Consider the following 24,160-nt stretch of genomic DNA (forward strand, 5'->3'; position numbering starts at 1 on the left):
AAATTTCCTACATATATTTTAGTAAAATTAATCAAACATATTTTATATTTTAATGTAACAGATATTAATATTTTTTATTAGATATTAATCAGAATAGCTTGCATACAATTTTTCGTCGTAACATGTTGTCCCACAACTACCATGATTTCAGGGTAAATTCTAAGAAAAAATTATCTCCGTGTATGATTACTTCGAAAAATAAAAGCAATACTTCAAGTATACTCGAACCTGGACGAAATGGTTTCTAATCCTTCATGAGTACCTCGAAAAACAAGAGTGTTACTTCCAAATAGACCTCGAACCTGGATCAAATATGTTCGAACCTTTTATGAGTACTTTACTAGAAATTTAATCGCAAATAAATGTAAAAGACATGGAAATTTAACTCAAAAACTTACTTTTTGTCGTAAAAATCTTTCACCTCTCACTATACGGCAATGCCGTTTTGACGTTGACTGTCAAATGTCTATGGATGACGTGTAGTTTCAGTGTTGCTATCAAATTAAAATATTTTAAAATTTTTTGCTACATTCAGTTACTTAGTAACAGTCACAGTGAATGTAGTCAAATATGCGATGGTTCTTTTAAAACATGGTTCTTTGGTCAGTATTCATGGTCGGATATTATTTCATGACCGTATTTAAGACGGTCTTAAATATAAAGATCCGACTATGAATACCGGTCTTTCATACCACTCTCCTCTTACAATTTTACATTATAATTATGATAATATATTCGAATACTACTTATAAAAGATTCTATTTCTTACGATAGAAACTGCTTACAACTTACAAGTACATTTCGAATTCTGCAGGCACTTATTCTAAAATTCGAAACTATAACTAATCGAGATTGGATTACTTCATTACATATGTATATGTATATACATATGTATACAAGGTGTCTGTCCATAAATGTCCAAGCAAATATCTCGAAAAATATGAAAGATATGGAAAAACATTTTAGACCAAAAGAAAATAAGACCAAACAAGATAAAACCAATTTTCAAAAGAATTAATTTTTTAAGGTCACATAAAGGTCATTGCCATTTTTAAAAATGGAATTATATGATTTTTTTTCATAACATGATTCTTCTAATTACTCTACATATTCATATAAAAGTATTAAAAGTATTAAAATTTCATATTTTATTCTGGCACATTTTGACATAAAATATAAAGTATCTCGTAAACTAGCTATTCATTTTTAGTAACTGTACCTTAACACTTTCAGGTACAGAATAATAAGATAAATCAATTGGTGTAAAGAAAACACATTAATTGTTGCTTTTCAAAAAATACATGTAGTTGCATATTGCAAGTTACATATTTATATATATAAAATTCGAAGTATAGGTTCCAATGGAAATCCGCACGAATATAGAAAACGGGCTGACTAAGAACCAGGCGCGGTAAATGATGCGCGAAAGTTTTATTTATATTTTTATTTTACATATTTACCAACCTTTGACTGCGTGCCGACTAGTAACCTGCTTCAGTGGTCGAATTGGTACGCACCTTCATGGAATGAAGGAAGTTCCAGATTCGAACCCTGGCTGAGATAATATTTTTCGCAATGATTTTTTTACAGTTATTTAGATGCATATAGCATCAAAAAGTAAATCGAATCGATTTAATTAGGTGTATAGGGGGGGGGGGGGATTTTACTACTCCAACCGGAGCTGTGTTTCAAGTCTGATAAATCTAGTCGGCACGCAGTCAAAGGTTGGTAAATATGTAAAATAAAAATATAAATAAAACTTTCGTGCATCATTTACCGCGCCTGGTTCTTAGTTAACCCGTTTTCTATATTTATGCGGATTTATATATAGGTATATGCGTGTGCGTGTGCGTGTGCGTGTGCGTGTGCGTGTGCGTGGGCGTGTGTGTGTGCGTGGGCGTGTGTGTGTGTGTGTGTGTGTGTGTGTGTGTGTGTGTGTGTGTGTGGTGTGTGTGTGTGTGTGTGTGTGTGTGTGTGTGTGTGTGTGTGTGTGTGTGTGTGTGTGTGTGTGTGTGTGTGTGTGTGTGTGTGTGTGTGTGTGTGTGTGTGTGTGTGTAAATAACGATAAAAACTGATGAGATAGATAGAGAAACAAGTGAATCATACTTCCTAAATTTTATCTTGTTGCTGTTCCATCAAGGATTTATCTCTCTTTTCTATCATCACGCGAGTGTACCTAATAAATAAGAGAAATTTTGGAGCTATTGTTTTAAACAATGGTTACATATATAAAAAAAATCACTGTACAATTGCGAAATGTGTAATGTCGCAGTGATGCCACATCTCGGTACCTCGAAAACGCGAATATCTGCAACTGCAAAAATCTAAAATGCAGGAGAGAATCGATAATTTATTCTAAATCTATTGTCTAAAATCGTATTAATATTCGCTGAATTATTATATCCATTTTTATTGCTATCCAATTACTAATTGCTAATCAGGAATTAAATTTCGATTATGCTAAGATCATTCTGTCGTCTTAACTCTGCTTCGTTGAACTACAAATGCATTCGAAGAAGAAGAAGTAAAAACTGATCTCAAGAGACCGCCTATTTGTCATGAAGCAAAAACTGAAGAATATAATACATAAATGTTTTATTATTCATCAATCACGTCTCTCTAACAAGATTTAAAAAAGCGTCTCGTGCGTCAATAGAAATCCGTCGAAAAGCTATGTTAAAAATCACAAAATCATTAAAATGAATTTTAGAAATCGATTGCAGATAGGATCATCGATTCTCCTTCTTGTAGTTACGGCATGCTAGATGACGGAACCAGACGCATAAATATAAGCACACACGCGCATAAAAGAAAATTATTTGACAATAAACGTTCGAGACAGCAAACATTTGCTCGCGGTAAATATTTTCACATCTCACCCGGACTATGTTGATCGCAGATACTAATTATGCACTTTTAACGACGACAAAGAAGTCTCGCGTGGAGAGACTCCGCCATCAGACTCATCCGCTCTCGAAGCGTATTTTCATCACAGAAGTGTCAAAAAGAGATATCTTTTTCTTTCTTTCAGTGGACTGGACGAGATCGCTTCTGCCCAGTGCGTTGATGTTCTCCGGAGGCTGGCGCGTTTCGGGCGGACTGTCGTGTGCTCGGTGCACACGCCCAGCGCGAGCGCGTTTCAGAAATTCGACCACGTTTACGTCATGACCGACGGACAATGCGTTTACAGGGACACCGCGAGCAACGTAGTGCCTTTCTTGCGAAACGTAGGCCTAGAATGCCCGAAACATTACAATCCAGCGGACTTTAGTGAGTTAGTTATACACTACACAGAGAGAATTTTCTCTTTGAGTTTACCCTGAAAATCATGATACATAGTTGTGCGGGATAATATCTATGTATTACGAAGAATTTTATGCGAACTATTCTGATTAATATCTACCCTAATAAAAAATATTAATATTTATTACAATAAAATATAAAATATGTTTGATTAATTTTACTAAAATGTGTAGTAAAATTTCAATAATTTTTCAAAAATTACCAATCTGCTTGGTAATTTTTATTACGTTGTTTGTAAAGTTTCTTTTGTATATTTAAAAAAATTTCTATCGTTACCGATAATATTTGATTGGTTGCCAATTGTCCCAAGTTTGTAGTGAATTTAACGGTAAAATATAACGAAAAATTTTCTCCATGTATATAATCTCGCATAACTCAAGAACCCTGTCGCCTATGCAATCGCGTTTCTCGCTTCGCGAAGCAACACGTGTGAGATAATGATGGACATCTGAAGGATGAAGCTGTAGCCATTGGCTATGCTTTAAATTACTTCTAAGATTTACAATTCATGATACGGATATTATGGTTTTATTTGCATCATTAAGAGTAAAATGTAGGCGAAAAAAGCATTATCTAGAACTCCGAGATCTCTTTTCATAAATAATGCAGAAGAGAAGGATTATAAAAATTAAGAATTAATAATTTAATTTAAAAAAATTAGGAATTAATTAATTATGGATTTATATGTAGTTCAATTTCGATCAAAAACGATTTAATTCCATCGAGCTCCGAAATCTCTTTTCATAAATAATGCAAAGAAGATTATAAGAATAAAAAATTAATAATCTATAATTTAATTTTTAAGAATTAGGAATTAATTAATTAAAAATACATAGTTTAATTTGGATAAAAACAATTATGTTAACAAAATTACATTAACGTCGAATATTCATTTCAGTAATAGAGATCGCGTCGGGTGAATATGGTTTCAATTGGATCGACCGGATGATTACATGTGTCAAGACGAAGCTACCGCTACTTCCGATTCCTCGATCGAAGAGCGAGTTTGACCTCGACCAAAAGATCCCGAAAATCTCGTGGATCTATCAATTCGGCACGCTAGTGAGGAGAATGATGCTGCAGCTTTATCGAAACAGAGTAAGATCGGCGTATTTTACATATCTCTCCAGAAGCGGGATTCTGTAACTCCTTAACGACAGTTTCAGTATCGTTGCACAGCTCTTTTACCACATATAATACCTGACAGAATCCCGCTACAGGTAGTAAAATCTGTCGTTTGGTTTCTATTGGCAATCTATTGTCAAATTATATTGACTAATAGTAGAACATGAGCTTAATGTGAACGCAATGTGATGCCAATTTGCATCGCAACATTTTATTCAAATCTGCTGTAGCAAACTACTAGCATATTAATTGCTACCATTTTGTTTACTAAGATTAGTATGCTAAGTATCAAGTGATTTGTATTATAAGAGAATCCACTAACGTAAGAAACGATACTGAGTGATCTTGAAGCTATTTTGTAAATGAAAAGAAAGTAGACATAAACATAGTATATCCGATAAGAGCGCTAACAAAGTTATTAGAATATTAGATATTTGGTCAGGAAATCTCTTCTGAAGTCGCGCATAAAGAGCAGGTTTCTTTGTGTTCACAGAATTATATATACCTGAAGATATCGCTCAACATCTTTTTGGGGCTAGTGATCGGCGGATTATTTTTTAATATGGGCAACGACGGCTCCAAGGCCCTCTTCAATTTCGGCTTTTGCTTCGCGTGCATCATAGTTTTTCTGTACTTACCTATGCTACCGGTGCTGCTGCAGTGTAAGGAAAAATTCTCTGCGCGTAGAAACTTAGAAACAGTGCTTATAAAAAAATAAAAATCAATTTTCTGAATGATCGGAAATTTTACCTATCAATTTTATGTTCGCGGATATTCCTTTGATACGGAAATCTCGCCATAAGAAAGCACGTTCGTCGTACAATTGAAAAGCATAACACGATTTTATGATATTTGTTTGTCGTATAATTGCCATAATTATATTCAAAAATTAAATCTCTTCTTAAAGGCACGATTCGTAAAGACACAGAAACGATTAAAGACATTACTTTTCAAGACATCAGCTCAAAATTGTATTTTATCTCGTTATTTTCTCATTGCAGTTCCTTCAGAAATCCAGATGATGAAACGGGAACACTTCAACAGATGGTACAATTTTAGCGCATATTATTGGGCTTTAACAGTAGTCAGTATACCTTCACAGGTTGGTTTCTGTAAATTATATAATTTGTCTTTTATATAGTATGGATATTTTATATATCTTCGATGGCGTCCGAATAAAAAATCTTAACTTCCTGGAGAAAAATTGTCCGACGTGAACTATAGCTCCTGGTTTCGTCAATTGTAATTTTTATGGGAAGAATTTAATCTCTCCTTATAGCAAAGAGAATTATATCTCATTATTTTACTTTAAATCTTGATCCTGATCTGTTTATCTATCCAAACGTTTTAAAAATTATTCTTGGTCTTTTCCTAGATATTTTTCGCAGTTTTATATCTCTCAATGGTTTATCTTATCACGGGGCAACCCCTGGAGTTGCAGAGAATTTCCATGTTTTTCGGCACTTGCTTCGTGTGTGCCTTCATCGCGGAGAGCATAGGACACAACATTGCCAGTGTGTTTAATGTCAAGGTACGTTCAAAATTGCAAAAGGAAAGGAGAAACTCTCCTAAGATCCATTGTCCTTTTACAGAATAGTGTATTCACTGGACCCGCGTTAAGTTGTCCCTTGATGCTAATCGCGGTGCAAGATTTTGGTGAGTCAATCGTTCCTCGACCGATCTACCGAACGATTCTAATGTATATGAGTTATATTCGGTACGCATTGGAAGCTCTCACAGCGGCCGTATACGGTTATAATAGACAGAGACTACCTTGTCCAGTGGAAGAAGTTTACTGTCATTTCAGCTCGCCTACAGAACTCATGCGAATCATAGGTAAGAACCTACTGATCGGTCTAGTCGCTCTGGTACCCGTTTTAGGAGGTATTACGCACATCACGCGTTATTTCGATGCTAATCTGTAAATATCTGAAGTGTTTAAGTAAATTTGTCTGTGTTCCAGGTATGAAGACAGTTCCGAATTTCTGGTTGGATTTATCCGCCCTTTTCGTCATCTTATTTATTTCTAAGGGAATCTTATATTATTTGCTGAGGCAAAGGGTGCAACCAAACAAAACTTTCCAGATGCTCCACTTAATAGGAAAATTAATCAAAAGCCATTTCAACATGTGATGCTTAGTTACATATATGTTTCATTTTCGCTCGCATCATGATGTGTCGACATTATACGCGTGTTTCTAAGTAAATAAAACGCATTCTGGAAATGTGATCTTGAAATGTATTTGCGACGAAGGTACAAAATTGTCGATACAACAATATGTCGAACGTGATATTAATTATAACTAAAATGAAAAATTATAGCTAAAATTATAAAAGACAGAAAATAATATAATAGTATAATTTGTAAAAATAAAATAGACAATCAATTATACAATTTTTGCTAAATAAAAAGAAAATAAATTATGTGCTCTTATTTTTGTCATCATACTGTCAAAGCTAGAATATTTAATAAGTATCGCCTCAAGGTAAGTTTGAGATAAGGTTTTTTTTACACAAAATTATATAACTATTACAACGTCGAATTCAATTTTGCACAAGACACGTAGAGTATGTGTTAGAATACCGGTCTAAAATATAAAAAAAATTATTCTTTCACTGTAAACGATTATTAGAAGAGATCATGATAAGAGATAGCAATGCCATTTAATACCGTTGCTATCAATATTGCTATTGCGCATATTCGATTACACGTTTACAAGAATTTGTCTAAGCATCTAGCTTGGCACAATGATAATATGACTATTATTTATCATTGGACACACGTCACATACGTCATACGTCGTAGAACAATAAGAAAAACATCTGGCGATAAATATAAATAAACGATGTTAGAAGATCTGACGTGTAGTCATAATCTACGACCGTTTAATTTAATTCCAGCAAGCTTTCATACACTCTTTATTATTATATACACTATAATTTTAACAAGATTTTAAATAGAATGTAATAATATTCTCAATTATAAATGCACTCTTTGACTTAGCGGTAATTACTTCTCAAATTATAAGCAATTATATCTTAATTGTTTAAATAATAAGAAATGATTATTATTACTTAGATATTTAACGCAATTCATAAAAAGATTATAAAAAAGATACATCACAATCACAAAAGTTATTCTTCTAAAATTTATTTTGTACCAAGCTTAAATTATTTTTTACAAATTATATTTTGTATAATATTACATAAATAAACACAAATATGTTTAGTTTAACGCTTGTGGTTAAGAATACTTTATTAGAAACATTCACGTGGCAGTGGTAAATACAGATGCGCTTTCATAATGCGGCCGCTCGAAGAACCAGCGACAAGATCAGGTAGAAAATACTGCTGTCCGGACAGACAATGTAAAGAACGGTAAAGATGGTGGTGGTAGTGAAAAAGGTGGGAGCGTTAAGTGCCTTTAATTCCGTTGCTCCCTCGGGTCAGTCTCCACTCTCTCTCTCTCTTCGCATAGAACGATTTCTCACTTCCCAACAGAATGCGCAAGTACAGCATAGCGTCGTGTATTGTCTTGCTTTATCTACTGTGCGTCACGCATGGGTGAGTAAAACGATGTACATCTATGATGAAGGCGTCAAAATAAATTGTTCGAAATATTGTGTAAATATCATGTGGCTCATTGGGTCAACACGTTAATTGAAGATAAAGTATATTGGCGTTAGCACCTGCAAACGTACACACGCAAGTGTCAACAAGTGTTATTAACGCATTTTCAAAGAATTCTACCGATATCTATCGATATCTACCGATATTCTATTGATATAGCGCACATACGTATAACTTTCAATTATTTTAATTAAGTCGCACGCGAGACAAGCTATTCTTTGGCTCAATCAAGAGATCACGTAAGCGTTCTAATTGACCCATTGGACTTTCCTGGTATGCAAGATCTAAATCAATATAGATAATTTTCAATTTTTAAATATAATTCTAATGATTTAAATTTTAAATAATATTCTACGAATAATTGTATTTGTATAAATTGTAATTTATAATGTACGACTTTTATTTATCTTTAATAGGAGATACTTTAATACAAGAGGGTACAGAAAACAAACATCCAATGAATTTGACGTCCTGATATTTACTCAGCAATGGCCGTTGACAGCTTGTTTCGTATGGAAAAATAAATCCGACACACGCAGTTGCTCGTTACCCAGGCACGACGAGTGGACTATCCATGGAATTTGGCCCACAAAATATAACACATTAGGCCCACAGTTTTGTAACAAGTCGTTAGAATTTAATCCAAGCACTATAGCGCCTATAGAAAGTGAATTAAAAGAAAATTGGCTCGATATCCATAAAGGGTCTAAACCTTATTCGTTCTGGAAACACGAATGGGATAAACACGGCACTTGTGCAGTCACGGTAAAAGCTTTAAATAACGAATTTAATTATTTCGAAGCGGGACTAAAATTATTCGACAAGTACAATATGATGGACGTACTTGCGAAAGCAAATATCTTGCCGGGTAACAAATATATGGTACAAGATATGTTGAAAGGAATTCAAAAGATATTGAATACAAGGGGACAAATAATGTGTGTGACTGACGACGTAAGTCCAAAAATTATTTCAAGATAAACGTCGTTTAAATCGTTTTTTTTTCTTTTGTCGGATATAAAAAAAAGATGTAGATATAAAAAAATAAACATAATAGTTTTTACTTCAAATGCATTTTTTTTCCAGAAAACGCATGAGTCATATGTGATCGAGATGAGGCTTTGTTTTGACAAAACATTACAATTGGTAAACTGCGATGGTATATATCATTTCCCTACGAACTGTGATAGATCGAAAGAGATAATCTATCCTAGTCATGTACCACATTATTATGTGACGCAGACATAACGGTAATATTAAAATCATTATTTATGTATGCGTGTGTGTGTGTGCCTGTGTGTGCCAGCGAGATAAAATTTAATAGAATTATATCACATATACAATATACAGATCCATTTCAAATTTTATGATATAAAGAAATCAACACTAAATCTTTATAGAAGTTAAATAGTATGATTCGAGTTTTTAATCAATACACGGAGAGAATTTTTCGTTATATTTTACCGTTAAATTCACTACAAACTTGGGACAACTTGGCAACCAAGAAATTTTTGAAATATACAACAGACATTTTACAAACAATGTGATAAAAATTACCAAGCAGATTGATAATTTTTAAAAAATTATTGAAATTTTCTAGATATATTTTAGTAAAATTAATCAAACACATTTTATATTTTAATGTAATAGATATTAATATTTTTTATTATGGTAGATATTAATCAGAATAGCTCGCATAAAATTCTTCGTAATACATGTTGTCCCACAACTACCATGATTTTCAAGGTAAATTCTAAGAGAAAATTCTCTCTGTGTAGTATTAAAAAAATAACATCGGAAATATATAGTTCAGATCGAGATGTTATCATAATTTCTAGATTAAATAATGTTTGCAAGATTCAAAGAAACGTGAAAACAAGAAACAGTAGAAACAGAAGGTAGTATCGTTGAAAATTATAAATATTAATACAAGTCTCAAATGTTTCATTATTTAAATTTTTAATCGTAACGTTATTTTTTCAATTGCGACAAATTTATAATTTTTGTTAAGAAAAAGCAGACTACAAAGGAATCAGTTTCAGAAATCGAAAAGATTCGTATATCACACACAATGAGTTTGAATCTATCGTTTCTAATAAAGAATATCATTATATTAGATTATCATTATCTTATAATTAATCTGTATGATAATATACATTAGTATTTTTTGCTTACAAATTAGGGCATTACTGGCTACATCATTCCACCTTCTTTTGAACGATCACGACTGCTGAGGGTACTAGGCCTGTAAATAAAACAAGAATATACTTTATGCAATATCCAGGAAAAATGCTTATATATATGATAAATACGCACATCGTAATTACAACCGATACAATTACCGAAACAGTTACAACTTGATGTTATCACATTACGGTTGATAAAATTGCATAATTAATTACGGGGGGTTACATACCTTAAAACTAGGTCAAAATTAACGAATTTTTATTGTGGGTAAAATTATGTTTTATTAACACTGCGCGGACACCGTGGGTCTTTTAAGGCGATTTTCACAGTCAATTTTTCATTTATGATTCCTACGGGAACGGCTTCAGGGCACGTATTGTGGAACTTTTCGGAATAGATGCCGATCGGAATTATTCCGTTTTCCCTAGAAAACACAATAGAAATCTAGGAAATAACTAAACAATTCCGATCGGAATCCATTCCGAAAAGTTCCATAATACGTGCCGAACATTTACGTCGGCTCCTCTCTCTAAAAAAAACTTGGTAGTAGTGAGCATGTAACTGCCCACTGGTATTTTGGAATACCATATAAGAATTTTCAACGTGTCATTTCTCGCTTCTGATGTCACGATTCCAACATGGCCACGGCGAGTATCCAGGAGCCTTAAATATCAGTACCAGAAATATCTCAGAAATTAGTGATTTATATAAAGATTTTTTCGATTGAGAGCCTCCGCACAAGACTCTCGTATAATAACGTAGCGCAACATAACGTAGGTCAACGCAGTAGAAACGTATCGGTTACAACGTTATACGTTTCTTATGCGTAGACCTACGTTACGTTACGTTACGTTACCATATGATAGCCTTGTGCGGAGGCTCTTATTCCTTAGTTGTTTTTTTTATAAATAAAAGAAAATTATTAGAATCACATTTTTTTGCTACAAATTGTTGCCACTCTACAAAAAACATGTATTTTCATTTTTTAATAAAACATAATTTTACTCACAATAAAAATGCGTTAATTTCTACCTAGTTGCCAAAGGCCTGCCAAAGGTATGTAACCCCTTAATAGAATTCGTTGCACCGATAAATAATAATAATTATCGCGTATATATGTATATATGTGAATATGATAACTAATGTATATATATATATATAAGAATAAATTATCAATATACAGCATACCTAACACATCCAATGGCGTATCGTAATCCTCATCTGTAAAGACTTTTTTGGGAAATGTGGTCATTAACTGGAAGGGACCATTACCATCTGTCCTATTCATTTCAATAAACAGTCTTACTGCAGACAATTGTTCCTTACTTCCGAAGCTTTGTGTCAAGGTTTGCCCGTTGGTAAGCCTAAGCTAAATTGCAACTGTTTGAAGAATATATGGTCTACATATTTTTACATTTCATTCATTATATTTATATTAATACCTGAAGCCTAGTTTCAGTGTAATCCTTCCTATGATGCGCAGACGCAGATGAAGATATTGCGGGTAATGGGGTCGAAGTAGTATTAACTGATTGAGCGCTGCTTTCAGCAGCTGCTTTAGCTCGCCTTGCTGCTTTGTCGGCTTCGATTTGTGCTCGAACTCTTTGCCTAGCTTCCTTCTCCTCCGCCTTCTCCCGTTTTCTTTGCTCCAGGAGCTTCTGCATCTCTAACTCTTCCAATCTGTTACATACATATATACGTATATAAAATATAGAATTTGCATTACAATCTCTGTTATCAATTTCATTATTTTGTCCCTTACTTCTTCCTGGCTTCAGACATCTCCTTTCCCGATCGTATCCTATTCTTTTCCCTTTCAAATGCATTTTTCTTTTCCTGCTCCTCTCTCTCCTTCCTCTTCTGCCTCAACTTCTCCTCCAGCATCTTCAGCTGCTCCCGTTTCTCTTCCTCACTGAGTGGCTTCTTCTCTTCCGTGCTTTCCGAAAATCTATCGTGCCCGGACTTTGTGGCATGGTACTCAACTTCCAAGTTAGATTTGAATAGCTTTCCGCATCTGCAAGGAGAGTTTTGGAAAAAGACATGTATTCTGGCAAAATTCAGCGATATTCCATAGAAGAGCGTAACGTGTCAATGTCGATGCTTAAGCAAGCGTTCATATTCCACCGTTTAGGGGTCTTATCCTTGCAATTCAACGTACACGTCGCACTTCATAGACTTGGCCGTTTCAGTCGTAGATACCGATTGGCTGCTAGCACCAGCGACGTTGTCCTGTATCGGTGCATCGGCAGCCAACGCCGGGGCACTCTCGCCTACGACGGGTTCTGGCGTGGACTCGGCCTCGTCCGAGTGGGCCAGCAGCCTAAAATGAAAAATCGATAGCGTCACAACGCGACGGGAGTCGTAGCAGCAACGTTCGCGTACCATTCCATCGCCGGCTCCACGCCTTTGTTGCCGGTGATCTCCAGGGCCTTCTCGCTGCAACAAAAACGACGTCGAAACGTCAACGTAGGTTAGGCCCCGACGGCGCGACGTTTATCTACGAACTTACGCCTTGGACATGCTGAAACCCATGTCCACGAGGATGTCTATCACGCCCGACGACATTTCGCGTTGCTCGCTGCCACGTTCGGCGAATGTACCACCTCGAAAAAGCCGTTCACCGCGGAGCACCGCCGTCCAAAAGTTAAATGTCACGTCGAATCGACGCGCTACTTAAACGCTATGAGACCTCAACGCAGGCCCGGAGTCCGGACTCGTTTGCGAGATGGCGACAGTAGATTCAAGAGCACCGATTTCGAATTCGCGACCGGGCATTCCGGGCAAATCCCAGGTAGCAATTAATGTCTAAAAGACATCATAAAGACATCTTTAAGATTTCTGGCATCTTAAAGACATCTTTATGATGTCTTTTAGACATTAATGCTACCTGGGATATTGTGAGACTTTTTTCAATCTCGATCGGAATTGTTTAGTACTTTGTCCTTTCCTAGATTTCTATCGTGTTTTCCCAGAAAAACGGAAAAAGTCCGATTTACTGTTCATTCCGAACATTTTCTTGGTACACACTTAGGCAGAATTGTTCAGTAACATTTCGCAAGCAACAAACGATACGAAATTGTAATATTGATCAATAACTTTTCGCGAATAATGGCAGACAATAAAATCGTAATGAAACGTTCGGTTCACTCATTTATGACTGTTGCTGTATTACAAATGTACAAAAAGGGTATCTCACAGTAAATGGAACATTGGAACATGAAACGTCGAAAGCTCGAAGAGATCTTTCTACAACGAAGTTTTATTTATATCTAAAACTGGGATTACACACCTGCGAACTGAACTTTCAAGTAAGGACGCAATGCTATTTATTTTTGCATTAAATATCGTTTACATTCAACAAAAACATTCAAGCGCTTTCGCAATACATCTTCGAATCTTCATTGTTAATAAGACACGGGAGAATCAAAATAAATGAGAAGCTAAAGATGAAAAAAAAAAAGAAAAATATATGCAGAAAGAATATAATTGTAACAGTAGTTTTTAAATAATATAATTGTATCATAAATACATCACATGCAGGAACAAAACAGTCACAATTAATAGTGTGATCTTTGAGACAGGAATTTAAGATTCCGTTCAGCACTGTAACATCTTTAACCAAAACACAATTATCAAATACATTTCGTCAAGCAGCAATTATACTTTCAACAGTATCAAGGACAGACGTGTCAGAGAGCGTGAATCTAGCTCAAAAATCTCCATACAAATACAATGAAAATTCTTGCGAGTGGTCGTAATTAAAAAAAGAAGAAAGGGAAAAAAACGTTCGCAGATTTGAATTCGTGAAAACGATGGAACTAACAAGGAAACCAATATGACAATGTAACGTTTGTTATCGACCTCCATATTTTTTATCTCCAGAACCGTGTAAATTCAGTCCTATCATACGGGTTTATAAGGACATTCGTTCCTTTTACTCCGGTTTCACGAAACAAAGGCATCTCTCTAGAGTTACGGTTAAAATTATAAACGTGTAATAATCTAATATTCCTGCGACGCTTTGTCGCCCTTTCCGGAGCCGCCGGTGCCGGTCTTCTTCGGCAACAGGACCGCTTGGATATTAGGCAGGACTCCACCTTGAGCAATGGTCACTCCGGACAACAATTTGTTCAGCTCCTCGTCATTACGAATGGCCAATTGCAAGTGGCGTGGGATTATCCTGTGGAAAAAATAGGCATTTATACACAATTTCAACTTGATACATATTAAATACAAAAAAAAAGCAACAACGTTACAAGGTATCGCAAGTCAAGATGATATTCATGCTACCTATTGATATAATCTACAAATTGTTCCATATTTCTATATAATAATAAGGAAAGAAACGAGCCTTTTCATTTGTTTTATGTTCGAATAAGCTAGGCAATCCACGTTGGCGAAGATCAAACACAAAATATACCAACGTCGATCACAATTTGCAAAAATTCAAACGCAAGGGCAGACTAATAAATAAATATATAGAATTTACGAAAGGCAATACAGATTCCTCCGAAACAAACGAGCGTGATATAACGGTCGCGCTTACGAGCGCATACCGCGATTCAAGATGAATAACGCCGAAAACGACTCGAGAAGTAATTTTCTTAAAATGAGTCAGTTAACGGCGGTGATCTACACTCCCTCTGGAGTATAGATTCTCGGCCTGGAGCCGAGGCCCGAGGGTGCGAAGAAAACCGAGCGAGACGCAGACACGAGATAGAAACAGGAAGTCGCGATGAGTGAGAGAGACGGAGCGAGAGAAAGCGCGCGCGCGCGACAGAGAAAGAGAGAGAAAGAGAGAGAGGGAGAGGGAGGGAGAGAGCGCGAGAATGAGGAAGGGCTTGCCTAGTCTTTTTGTTGTCCCTGGCGGCATTTCCAGCCAGCTCGAGCACCTCGGCCGCCAGATATTCCATGACGGCAGCGAGATAGACCGGCGCACCGGCGCCGACACGTTCCGCGTAGTTGCCTTTCCTGAGGAGACGGTGGATCCTCCCCACGGGGAACTGCAGCCCGGCCCTGCTGCTGCGAGTCTTCGCCTTGCCCTTGGTTTTACCTGGAAAAGGGACACGTCGAGGAATGTCGTCGCCGTCGCCCGGCGTGGCGCGGCGCGGCGCGGCGCGAGACTCTCCTCCCTTTTCCGGCTTCCCTTTTTGTCGCTTTTCGTCTTTACTTACCGCCTTTGCCGCGTCCAGACATGTCTCGCCGTTAAGTTTAGTCGAGCGCGTTTCCTATTTCCTTGCACGACTGCACGAGGGAGGAACGGGGAGGGAGCGCGAGATAGATAGATAGAATGATGCACGGGATCGCACGCCGACACGCAGACACCGAGCGCTGAAAGCCGAATGAAGCGGCGCGGCCCGCGCAACCGTGACGCTCGTGCGCATGCACGTCGGATATTTTGGCGCTCATTTGCGCGGGAACGGCCGCGCCGATGGCGCCGGCCGCCGATCGCGCGACACGACACACGACACGTCCCACGTCCCGCCCGAAAGTCCCTGCCTCGCCTAATTGGTTATCTCGCATCACTAGACACATACGACATACGAGAAATGACGAATGACGAGAATTCGGCGCGAGTCTGAACTCCGGACGGATATTCGCATGAACGCTTCGCGAAACATCCCCCTCGGCGCACTAAAGGCGATCGAACTACGATTAATATATCAAGTAACGCCTATATTTTACTAACATTTTATTTAAATCACCAATTTTTTTATCATCAGAGAACGACTTTGATCAAACTTCGATTTTAATTCAATCGCGGCATAAATTTAAAGTAAAATTTCTAGCTATACAGGATGATTCAGAAATACTTGTACATGAACTTTTGAAACTGAGTTCTCCTCACATAAACAAGAAAAAAATGTCACGTATACATATGTCCGGAAATGCCTTATGAGTTATAATCGAAAGCGTCCAGTCTATCTTTATTGCTCATTACATGTTGAAAAAAGATGGAGTGATGCTTTCAGCACGAAAAGCACCCAAAGCGAACGCAGCCTAAGATTACATTCGACAAAAACTGACAGAATACATCTACAATAGACGATTTTTGGCGTGACTCTGATATAATTGCAACGTACCAAAGTCAAAAGTGTATCAAATTGCACCAGCACCAATAGCAACTACCGATAGCAACTTTGGTATATGTACCAATTAAACCATACCAAACGATCACCAAAAATCGCCTAATAACACATGAATACCCAGACAACACGCATGTCTCAAATCGAGACATATGACGTCTTAAAGACGTCGATTTGAGACATGCATGCGTATTGTCTGGGTAATGTAATTTTCAGTTCGATTGTTTATCTACTTATAATTCACAACAAATGCTCAAAATGTCTTCCACCTGCTTCAATGCACGTATGAACACGTCGAATCACGGACTGTCGCATCCTTTCAAAGATCCCATGACGGAATTGCTGATGGTTTCGCAGGCATCTATGATGCGTTGGTAAAGCATCTCTTTATTTGTAATTCCAGCATAAACTAGGACTTTTAAGTGTCTCCACAGACGAAAATCTAATGGATTTAGGTCAGGCAAATGTGCAGGCCTGAAATGTAAATCTTTCGATTATAACTCATAAACCAGGCATTTCTGGACATATATATGTGTATATGACATTTTTTTCTTGTTTATGTGTGATGAAGAACTCACTCCCAAAGTTTGTACAAGTATTTCTGAATCATCCTGTATAAGTGGTAATCTCTAATCTTCTTTTCTACACGTGAAACGACAAAAGAGTGATTCCAGACAACACGCATATGTCTCAAATCGAGAGATATGACATCTTAAAGACGTCATTAAGACGTCTTAATGACCTCTTCAAGACGTCTTATCTCCCGATTTGAGACATTATGTTCACTGGGATAATTTTCTTCCTGTTGACAAGGTAATTATTAGGTATTACTTGACCAGTTAATTGCCAGTTAACTTATCTTGCTTGCGACAACGTTTCTACCTATATATAATTCTTTCCATGTACCAAACAAGGAATAAATAATTTTAGCCATGTTAATAGAATGATACAAGTATTACTGAGCAAATGTAATCGCTGGTCGAGTTAATCGGAGTTTGATCGAAGTCGCTCCAACACGTGAGAAGAAAAAATTAGATTATGGACGACGAATTGTACAATTTTACCGATTGAATTAGTCGCCAATTCATTTAATTCAAGTTTGGTCAAAGTCGCTCGTTTTTTTTAATAGACATCTTATCGCTTACGTAAGGATAATTTGTACATTTCTTACTCGAGTGCTCTACTGCTCTACGTAGAGTATAACAAGAACGAGGAAAGGATATTTTAGAGTAGAGAAAACATTTGATTCTCCGACGAGCTTGGAATAAAGGAGATCATATATACATTTTCAGAGATGTATAAACGTCAATTATTGCGAAATCTGATTTAATCTTGTCCTTGATTGGACACAATCGTAGATTATACATTTAGACAATTGAGTCGGTATAGAATCGAATTAAAAAAATATATATATGTGTACAGTTGTCTACAGCGCATAGCATCGAGTCCCTAGCTAAACTAAGATTTATGCAAGACTAGTTAAGAGTCTACAACAGTCCCAGTTTGTATTTATCTATCCAATTGTCTTATCTTATTTTTTTTTTAAAAAAGATCACGCATGGAACAGCCATTTCCAGAGAAATCTGTCTTTGGCTGTCACGAAGTTAGAGACGACGTTAACGCAAGTAATATAAATTCGTTCCGACGAATTAATATTATTCAAATCTGTGTGACACAAGGTAACTATTTTAATAGAGTATGACTGTTATATAATGCAATCTATCATAATAGTTTAGCTTATGCAGTTAATTACCGGTTTTAAACTGCTACTATCGTTTGCATCTTGCAAATCTCGGAACTTGTAAAACTTATTTGCATTGTCGTGATTATTGGCGTTGCGCTTACGCTAGTGGCTTAACAATAACCGTTAACATATTTCGTTTTTTGTCGAAAGTTAGAACCTCCAATCCCATGGCACACAAAGAACGCCGTCGCTCATAACGGAGTAATAATGAGTAACCCAGAGCATGACGCCCTCGAGCGATGGTGCCACATCCTTTTTGTGCAGAAGTAGTCGTTCGCAGCACTGTATCATTAGATCCGGAGTAATGCTGTCGTCTTTGTTAAGAGCAGCTAAACCTAATTCCGCGATGGTCTTACGATGAAGTTCTCGCTCCACATGCTTTATGCTACAAATAGTAAGGACACAAATAGTAATAAAGTTCTATATTGATCTAAGTTCAATCAGAAATCTGAGATGTCTTACTTATTATAGTGATATAGCCTTTTCATAGCCTCCTCTAAGTTCTCCGTAATAAAATTTACCAAGAGAAAGCTTGGGCACGACGATGGCACGATGAATTGTCCGGTCGGTGATAACATCAAAGGACCTGCCTCGCTTTAAGATATCATAAAACGCGTTGATCTACTTGCACAAGATTTAAAATCATCCACAAGCAGCAATATTTATACTAACGCTTCGATGACAATTTCGTAAGTTGATAGACTAGCCGGCCAAGAACTCGGATACTTTCTTTTGCCACGATAATCAGAGAGCGTAGTCGTGAGTTGTCGCAGCTGTTGCTCATACTGGCCGACCATTACCTTAGGCATGAATTTCCTGCACATATAGAGCACCCTGAGCCTTACCATAACTCAAATAATATGATGTATTACGCACCGTCGACCAACTTTAATGTCGAGAAGTACTTGGGACACTGCTTTTTCAAACGCCGGCAATTTCAACAACACGGCATCATGCTTTCTTACATTCTTTATTAGCTGTAAAAGACGAAGGAGTTTAATATATGTGGAGGTATCGATAGAGATAAGCTATTTTCAACTCACGTCGAGCCAATTGTGCCTGACTTCCCCAGAATTCAGCATAACATTGCCTTCTAAACTGATACCAGTGTCGTTTGCGAACACGAGAGTGCGATTTCTCAATACCTCCATCGATTCCGGATGATGCTCGGCTAACGCTTGAAAGGCTAATAAACAGCCGCGATAATGGGCGATATTCCAACCACAGTCCCATATGATATCCTTCAGACCCAACTCGCTGCACAGTACTTTCTCCAATTTCTCCACCTCCTCTCTTACTGGTCTACATGCCTCCAGTTTAACATGTACTTCATTGATGTGTTTGTCCAGATATGCCCTAATCAAAAACATATATAAGAATATAATAGTAATACTTTTGATAGCAATATTTTAAGCATATCCCAATGTTATATTTACTTCAGCGTATCTGGCTCTGCATTAATCTTGCGTTTCATAATAATCGAAGCATAAATAGGATCGTCTTCCAATTCCGAAAAGTCCATCCTTTCTCCAGAATATGCGCGTTGCCAAAATCTGGATTTGTGCTTTGTGACAGGAGGCTTCTGCTCCTCGATTTTGTCGACAAACGTCGTAGGTAGATCGCATGTTTTTAAAATGGAAAGTATCGCTTGTCTCAGATCCTTTTCTTTCAATTGTATTTTAACAAGCGTAAATTTACCAGCCTTTACATCTTTCTCATCTTTCGATCGTAGATAAAAGGGCAAAGTGGTCGGCCGTATAGGTTGCTTCTGTTGCAGGGTTTCTAAGATTGAACTTAATTGCTTCAGAGAGTTTTCATTCACTGTCTGTAAATAATAAATTACAGTCAATAACGTGGACAAATACAAACAATACTTTTAATATACTGTTTGCATTAACATGTAATTAAGGATGGAGATAAGAAAATAATAGTAATAATATATCTGTAGTATGATAGTAAAGTTCGTGAACTCTTGTAACTCACGGTATAATTGCTATATAAAAAAGTCATACCGGATTTGACCCCGTGTGACTTTTTTATTCCCAAAAATAAAGGAAACATTGAAAGGAACGCACTTTGATGACATTAATGACATTAAGAGTAACACAACGGCAACTCTGGAGGCCATTTCACAACAACAGTTCCAAAACTCCTTTGAAGGGTGGACAAGGCATCGGTGTATAGCTTTCTAAGAGGACTACTTTTAAGAGAATCACAGTGGTAATCGGTAATAAGGTATGTATATAGCAATTGTACCGTGACGAGTTCGCGAAATTTATTGTCAGACCTCGTATATAGAGCTCATAAAACATTTGGCCAAACTGTTTCCCATGAATCGTATTTATGAGAAAATGCGATACAAACATCCAAATATTATCTGACATTGTTCGAATATGATAACGGATTGATCACAATCGAATACCGAAGGATAACGATAAGACGTACTAATTTGATTTTCAACTACAAGCATTCAGATTCTGGTTTTGCTAGGGATAGACTTTGATCAAGTCCTTTTATCTTCTTCGATAAACAATTTTCATTAACAATTGACTTAAGTAATTATCTTGGGGAAACAGAGTGTATAGTATAAAAATATTTCTATTGATATCCATGCTATTTGAAAACGCTACAACTCGAGAAGAAACTGTTTATGAATCTGCATTCACATGATGTTCTTTCGTCAATCCTAATAGAATATGTTAATAAAAGTTAGCTAAGCACTTCAAAAATATTTTGTGTAAAGAGATAAAAAGCTACCTAAAAAAAGAATTATAATAACTCTTATAGTTTTAAAAATATCCGCGATTTTTTTACAGAACTCTCCGAGTTCTGATTTAAATTTCTTCTCGCATTTGATAAAAAAAAATTCTCGCGGTTAATGGTTTGTCAGAATTAAATTGTCACCATTGTTACACTCAAAAATATTTACATGTGAGCTATAAGTCGTAATCAACATATTAATTAATCAGACGCGCGCAGGGCCGAGTTTATCGCGTTTAATTGCCCAATTTCCGAAATAGCGTCGATATACGGAATAAAATACGATTTTAATTTAATTTATACAGAAAGATTAAAGCTGTTGTACAAAATAGTCTGCATTTTATGAATATAAAAAATTAAAAAATATATGTATATCACAGATATTCTCTTTATTAATATCGTTCTCATGTTCTCAATCCAATCTGCCATAAGCAAACATCGCGATGATAAACACATCGAGACTCAAGAAAATAGGCTTCGCGAGAAAAAACAAATGTTCCGCTCCGCTACTTTTAATTGCAGTTCTCCACCAATTGTTCTATATCCTTTCTCGAACAGGTGGATCTGACAATGAGAGATACTGAACGTTACTACGTTTTTGTGACGTATTGTACGTTTTGCGATCTCTCGATGCGGCCCTGCTCGCGCGCAAACAATTATCGCTTGATAAACGACACAAACATCTGACTGCGTGGCGGCAGGAAATTTATTCCGATTCGAGCAACCTTGCAGTCCTTGCACACAGCACACGCACGTGCGCGTGTCCAAAGATCGCCGCACTAATCACTATTCCGCCATGGACGGGACAGCGCGCGTTTTCACGCGTCTAAAAATAATGCCGTTCACCGCATTCGCTCGCGCGCTCGCTATCACGCCACGATGACGGTGCTACCGGAGTACCGATCGCTTTGTGAGGCGCGACGCTTTGACAACGGCCACGCATGTCTCGTGCCCTTGAAGAGAAATGGATGGTCGACGTAATTCGCGGTAAAAGAGAACGCAAAACAAATGAAAATGTAATAAACACCGGGCGCAAACGCCATGCTCCATTCTTTTCCTTTTAGTTATATTTCTCGCAGACGTTATCTTTACTCTCTTCCTCTCTCCAAGGTGTGTGGGTGCAGGACAAAAGCTTTCTAAATGTTCGGGAAAGTGTACGATAGCTCGATTGTCTCTGGCCGTCTCTTATCTTGTAGATTTTACATTAAAACAAATATATATATAAATGCACGTTCGCAGACTCCGATAGAAAGAGAAAGACTGTATGGAATGAATGCGAATGAACTCAGACAGCGTCATGTCCACACACAAAATCGGAACGTAAGACGTGTCTTAAAGACATTTTTTAGGCGTCTTACGAAATGATGGCTAAAAGACGTCTTACATCCCAATTTTGGACATGCGTGCTGTCTGAGAAGCAAATAGAATCTCGTATCTGCATTGTTTTTGTTTAGCATCTTAATGCCTTAAGATGCTAAAGGCCATTGCACGTAACAAAATTTTAGTCATAATCGTAAGGCCGTAAGAAAATAGACCAATCACAGTCGATTATTCTCCTTGGGCTCGAAGAATAATCGAGTGTGATATTGGTCTATTTTCTTACGGCCTTACGATTATGACTAAAACTTTGTTACGTGCAATGGCCTTAATACTCTGTGATTGGTTTATGACATTTTAAGATTGTACTTAAGATGATCTTAAATATAAGAACCGACTATGAATACCGGCCTACCGCGATAATATCGCGATATATCCCGATCGTTTCATACAACACTCGTTCTAAAGTAGAGACGTGCATGCTTATTTGGATTCGGGTCGATCCTTACTCTTTGCGTGGGATACTGGCCGAACAGGTCGGGATGAACGGTGAAGTAAAACGGCCGCAGCGCGGTGGACACCTCGCCGGTGCTCAGGGCCCTCACCGCGTCCCTCCTGCAAAAGCTGTCAGAAAGAGCTGTCAGTATAACGTCAGTTTCCCGGACGGGCTGCCGACGTTTACCACGGTGAGAGGTAAACGCCAGAATTCGTGGAGTAAACTCCAACTTTTGGGTTTCCCTTACCATCTTCCGAGCGTCGTGCAGTACATCATTCACTCGTTCGCACCCTCCCTCGTCGTCGTCGTCGTCGTCCACGTCGCCGTCGCCGTCGCCGTCGCCCCGGCAGTTATATCGTCGTCGGTGTGTGCGGCTCTCATGTCACGCGGCTGATCACGCAGCGGACGTGAGACTCGTCACGTCACGGATCCTCTCTCCCTTTTACCGTTCTTTCACTCTCGCCCCGAGGGATGCGCCGCTTCCCCTTTCCTCTCACCCCTCTCGCTTGATGCTTTCACACGGGTAGATACCTCGCGTTGCTCGCGTTGAGAATTTTTTTTTTTTTTTCAAAACGGCGGAACCGTTCGACGTCAACGGGTGGACGAGCGGGTCGGCGAAGACACATTCATAGCACGCACGAGTACGCACCAACACGCACTGACTGCGACGCGCCGACCACGACCGCCGATAATATACAAAAATAATGCGCGCTGCACGACGCCCCCGATGATAAACTCCGGAGTTGCTCCGGACGGAATTACACGTTCGGCCTGTGAAATTGTCGATAAGTTAGCCTGAGAATAATAAAGACTTTTATATTATTTGAATATTACTCCCTCAGAAATTTCCTCGACGTACTCCCAATCGTGAAAAGAATTAAGCTACAATAATAAAAATTAAATCAGCGAAATCAAATGCGGATGGTTCTTTTCATATGTAAAAAAAATCCATAAGGTAAATGTTTTAAAATTTAAATTTTAAATCTGAATATATATATTTTTTATGTTTTACGTCATTCCACTAGCTTGATTGTAGAAGTAGGTAGACGATGAAACGAGAGTCGCGCGCACATTTACGCGTAAAATATGTATAATAATAATTTACACCCGTGTGTTATCTGTTATGTAATCCATGGATTATCGAACATTCACATTTCGTCAAACATATCAAAAATTTATATTTTGTTTGCAATTTTATTTTCAGTTATTATGTAGTTCGGGCACAGTTTTTAGCACGCCATGAAGAACTAACAAATCAGATAAGCGCAAATAAATAATATTTCTATATTAGTAGTGTTATGTATCTTTTATGTCACTGTACAGGTAATTATATAAATAAATTGTAACTGTGTGAAATGCATCTAATATTTAACCTATACTCTAAAACTGTTTTTATTATTATTTTTTAGAACTGTTTGTGAAAATATATTTTTAAAAATCAGTTAATTAATTAGTTAATTTATAATTTATAATAATTTAATTTATAATAATTTACATTGCTTTATATTGTCT

At 37.2% G+C, this 24,160-nt stretch overlaps 5 protein-coding genes across 12 annotated transcripts in view; 2 read left to right on the forward strand and 3 right to left on the reverse strand.

The window, feature by feature from the left end:
* Positions 1-6,852, forward strand: part of LOC139772958 (ATP-binding cassette sub-family G member 1) — a 54,034-nt gene extending 47,182 nt beyond the window's left edge. For all 4 annotated transcript variants that reach the window (XM_071707042.1, XM_071707039.1, XM_071707040.1 and 1 more), the window contains exons 6-12: positions 3,032-3,270; positions 4,202-4,401; positions 4,922-5,090; positions 5,430-5,530; positions 5,804-5,959; positions 6,021-6,264; positions 6,392-6,852. In XM_071707042.1, coding sequence (XP_071563143.1) covers positions 3,032-3,270; positions 4,202-4,401; positions 4,922-5,090; positions 5,430-5,530; positions 5,804-5,959; positions 6,021-6,264; positions 6,392-6,561 — 1,279 coding nt within the window. In that variant the 3' untranslated portion in view covers positions 6,562-6,852. The remainder of the gene's footprint in view (positions 1-3,031; positions 3,271-4,201; positions 4,402-4,921; positions 5,091-5,429; positions 5,531-5,803; positions 5,960-6,020; positions 6,265-6,391) is intronic.
* Positions 6,853-7,563: 711 nt separating this feature from the next.
* On the reverse strand, positions 7,564-12,965 carry LOC139772964 (UBX domain-containing protein 1). 2 transcript variants are annotated; one of them, XM_071707060.1, is made up of 7 exons: positions 12,755-12,958; positions 12,628-12,681; positions 12,404-12,565; positions 12,008-12,259; positions 11,688-11,925; positions 11,434-11,614; positions 7,564-10,303 (listed from the first exon to the last, which is right to left on the reverse strand). In XM_071707060.1, the coding sequence occupies exons 1-7, from the start codon at positions 12,808-12,810 to the stop codon at positions 10,257-10,259; spliced, it is 990 nt and encodes a 329-aa protein (XP_071563161.1). In that variant the 5' UTR covers positions 12,811-12,958; the 3' UTR covers positions 7,564-10,256. The 2 variants fall into 2 exon arrangements, with proteins under 2 accessions (XP_071563161.1, XP_071563162.1); XM_071707061.1 differs by lacking the exon at positions 7,564-10,303 and having other exon boundaries at positions 11,444-11,625; positions 12,755-12,965.
* Positions 7,858-11,432, forward strand: LOC139772965 (ribonuclease Oy-like). 3 transcript variants are annotated; one of them, XR_011718232.1, is made up of 5 exons: positions 7,858-7,992; positions 8,475-9,012; positions 9,145-9,308; positions 9,897-9,956; positions 10,241-11,432. XR_011718232.1 is itself a non-coding variant. In XM_071707062.1 (4 exons), the coding sequence occupies exons 1-3, from the start codon at positions 7,931-7,933 to the stop codon at positions 9,304-9,306; spliced, it is 762 nt and encodes a 253-aa protein (XP_071563163.1). In that variant the 5' UTR covers positions 7,858-7,930; the 3' UTR covers positions 9,307-9,308; positions 10,241-11,432. The 3 variants fall into 3 exon arrangements, 1 of the variants encoding a protein (XP_071563163.1); XR_011718231.1 differs by having other exon boundaries at positions 9,145-9,956; XM_071707062.1 differs by lacking the exon at positions 9,897-9,956.
* A 589-nt stretch (positions 12,966-13,554) lies between the features above and the next one.
* LOC139772968 (histone H2A) lies at positions 13,555-15,607 on the reverse strand. Its single transcript, XM_071707072.1, has 3 exons — positions 15,420-15,607; positions 15,091-15,298; positions 13,555-14,425 (listed from the first exon to the last, which is right to left on the reverse strand). Exons 1-3 carry the CDS (start codon positions 15,439-15,441, stop codon positions 14,248-14,250), a joined length of 408 nt encoding a protein of 135 aa, XP_071563173.1. The 5' UTR covers positions 15,442-15,607; the 3' UTR covers positions 13,555-14,247.
* Positions 15,608-17,640: 2,033 nt separating this feature from the next.
* On the reverse strand, positions 17,641-23,339 carry LOC139772962 (T-cell activation inhibitor, mitochondrial). 2 transcript variants are annotated; one of them, XM_071707056.1, is made up of 8 exons: positions 22,896-23,339; positions 22,662-22,776; positions 19,512-19,900; positions 19,119-19,431; positions 18,952-19,052; positions 18,748-18,909; positions 18,538-18,669; positions 17,641-18,460 (listed from the first exon to the last, which is right to left on the reverse strand). In XM_071707056.1, exons 1-8 carry the CDS (start codon positions 22,922-22,924, stop codon positions 18,226-18,228), a joined length of 1,476 nt encoding a protein of 491 aa, XP_071563157.1. In that variant the 5' UTR covers positions 22,925-23,339; the 3' UTR covers positions 17,641-18,225. The 2 variants fall into 2 exon arrangements, with proteins under 2 accessions (XP_071563157.1, XP_071563158.1); XM_071707057.1 differs by having other exon boundaries at positions 18,748-18,891; positions 22,896-23,337.
* Positions 23,340-24,160: the final 821 nt, after the last annotated feature.

The sequence above is a fragment of the Temnothorax nylanderi genome, unplaced genomic scaffold (genome assembly GCF_030848795.1).
Source record: "Temnothorax nylanderi isolate EJ_2023f unplaced genomic scaffold, tnyl_v1.0 TNYL_tig0055_pilon, whole genome shotgun sequence".
Classification (NCBI taxonomy): domain Eukaryota; kingdom Metazoa; phylum Arthropoda; class Insecta; order Hymenoptera; family Formicidae; genus Temnothorax; species Temnothorax nylanderi.

What these genes read in the sequence shown, in the direction of transcription:
- LOC139772965 (XM_071707062.1), top strand. Translation starts at nt 7,931, where the DNA reads ATGCGCAAGTACAGCATAGCGTCGTGTATTGTCTTGCTTTATCTACTG. An exon ending in CTACTGTGCGTCACGCATGG is followed by an intron (nt 7,993 to 8,474) that starts GTGAGTAAAACG and finishes TATCTTTAATAG; the next exon opens with GAGATACTTTAATACAAGAG. An exon ending in TAATGTGTGTGACTGACGAC is followed by an intron (nt 9,013 to 9,144) that starts GTAAGTCCAAAA and finishes TTTTTTTTCCAG; the next exon opens with AAAACGCATGAGTCATATGT.
- LOC139772964 (XM_071707060.1), bottom strand. Translation starts at nt 12,810, where the DNA reads ATGTCGTCGGGCGTGATAGACATCCTCGTGGACATGGGTTTCAGCATG. An exon ending in GGTTTCAGCATGTCCAAGGC is followed by an intron (nt 12,682 to 12,754) that starts GTAAGTTCGTAG and finishes TTTTTGTTGCAG; the next exon opens with CGAGAAGGCCCTGGAGATCA. An exon ending in GTGGAGCCGGCGATGGAATG is followed by an intron (nt 12,566 to 12,627) that starts GTACGCGAACGT and finishes TTTTCATTTTAG; the next exon opens with GCTGCTGGCCCACTCGGACG.
- LOC139772968 (XM_071707072.1), bottom strand. Translation starts at nt 15,441, where the DNA reads ATGTCTGGACGCGGCAAAGGCG. An exon ending in GTCTGGACGCGGCAAAGGCG is followed by an intron (nt 15,299 to 15,419) that starts GTAAGTAAAGAC and finishes TCCCTTTTCCAG; the next exon opens with GTAAAACCAAGGGCAAGGCG. An exon ending in AGGGACAACAAAAAGACTAG is followed by an intron (nt 14,426 to 15,090) that starts GCAAGCCCTTCC and finishes TTTTTTCCACAG; the next exon opens with GATAATCCCACGCCACTTGC.
- LOC139772962 (XM_071707056.1), bottom strand. Translation starts at nt 22,924, where the DNA reads ATGATGTACTGCACGACGCTCGGAAGATG. An exon ending in TGCACGACGCTCGGAAGATG is followed by an intron (nt 22,777 to 22,895) that starts GTAAGGGAAACC and finishes TCTTTCTGACAG; the next exon opens with CTTTTGCAGGAGGGACGCGG. An exon ending in TACGAAATTGTCATCGAAGC is followed by an intron (nt 18,670 to 18,747) that starts GTTAGTATAAAT and finishes GATATCTTAAAG; the next exon opens with CGAGGCAGGTCCTTTGATGT.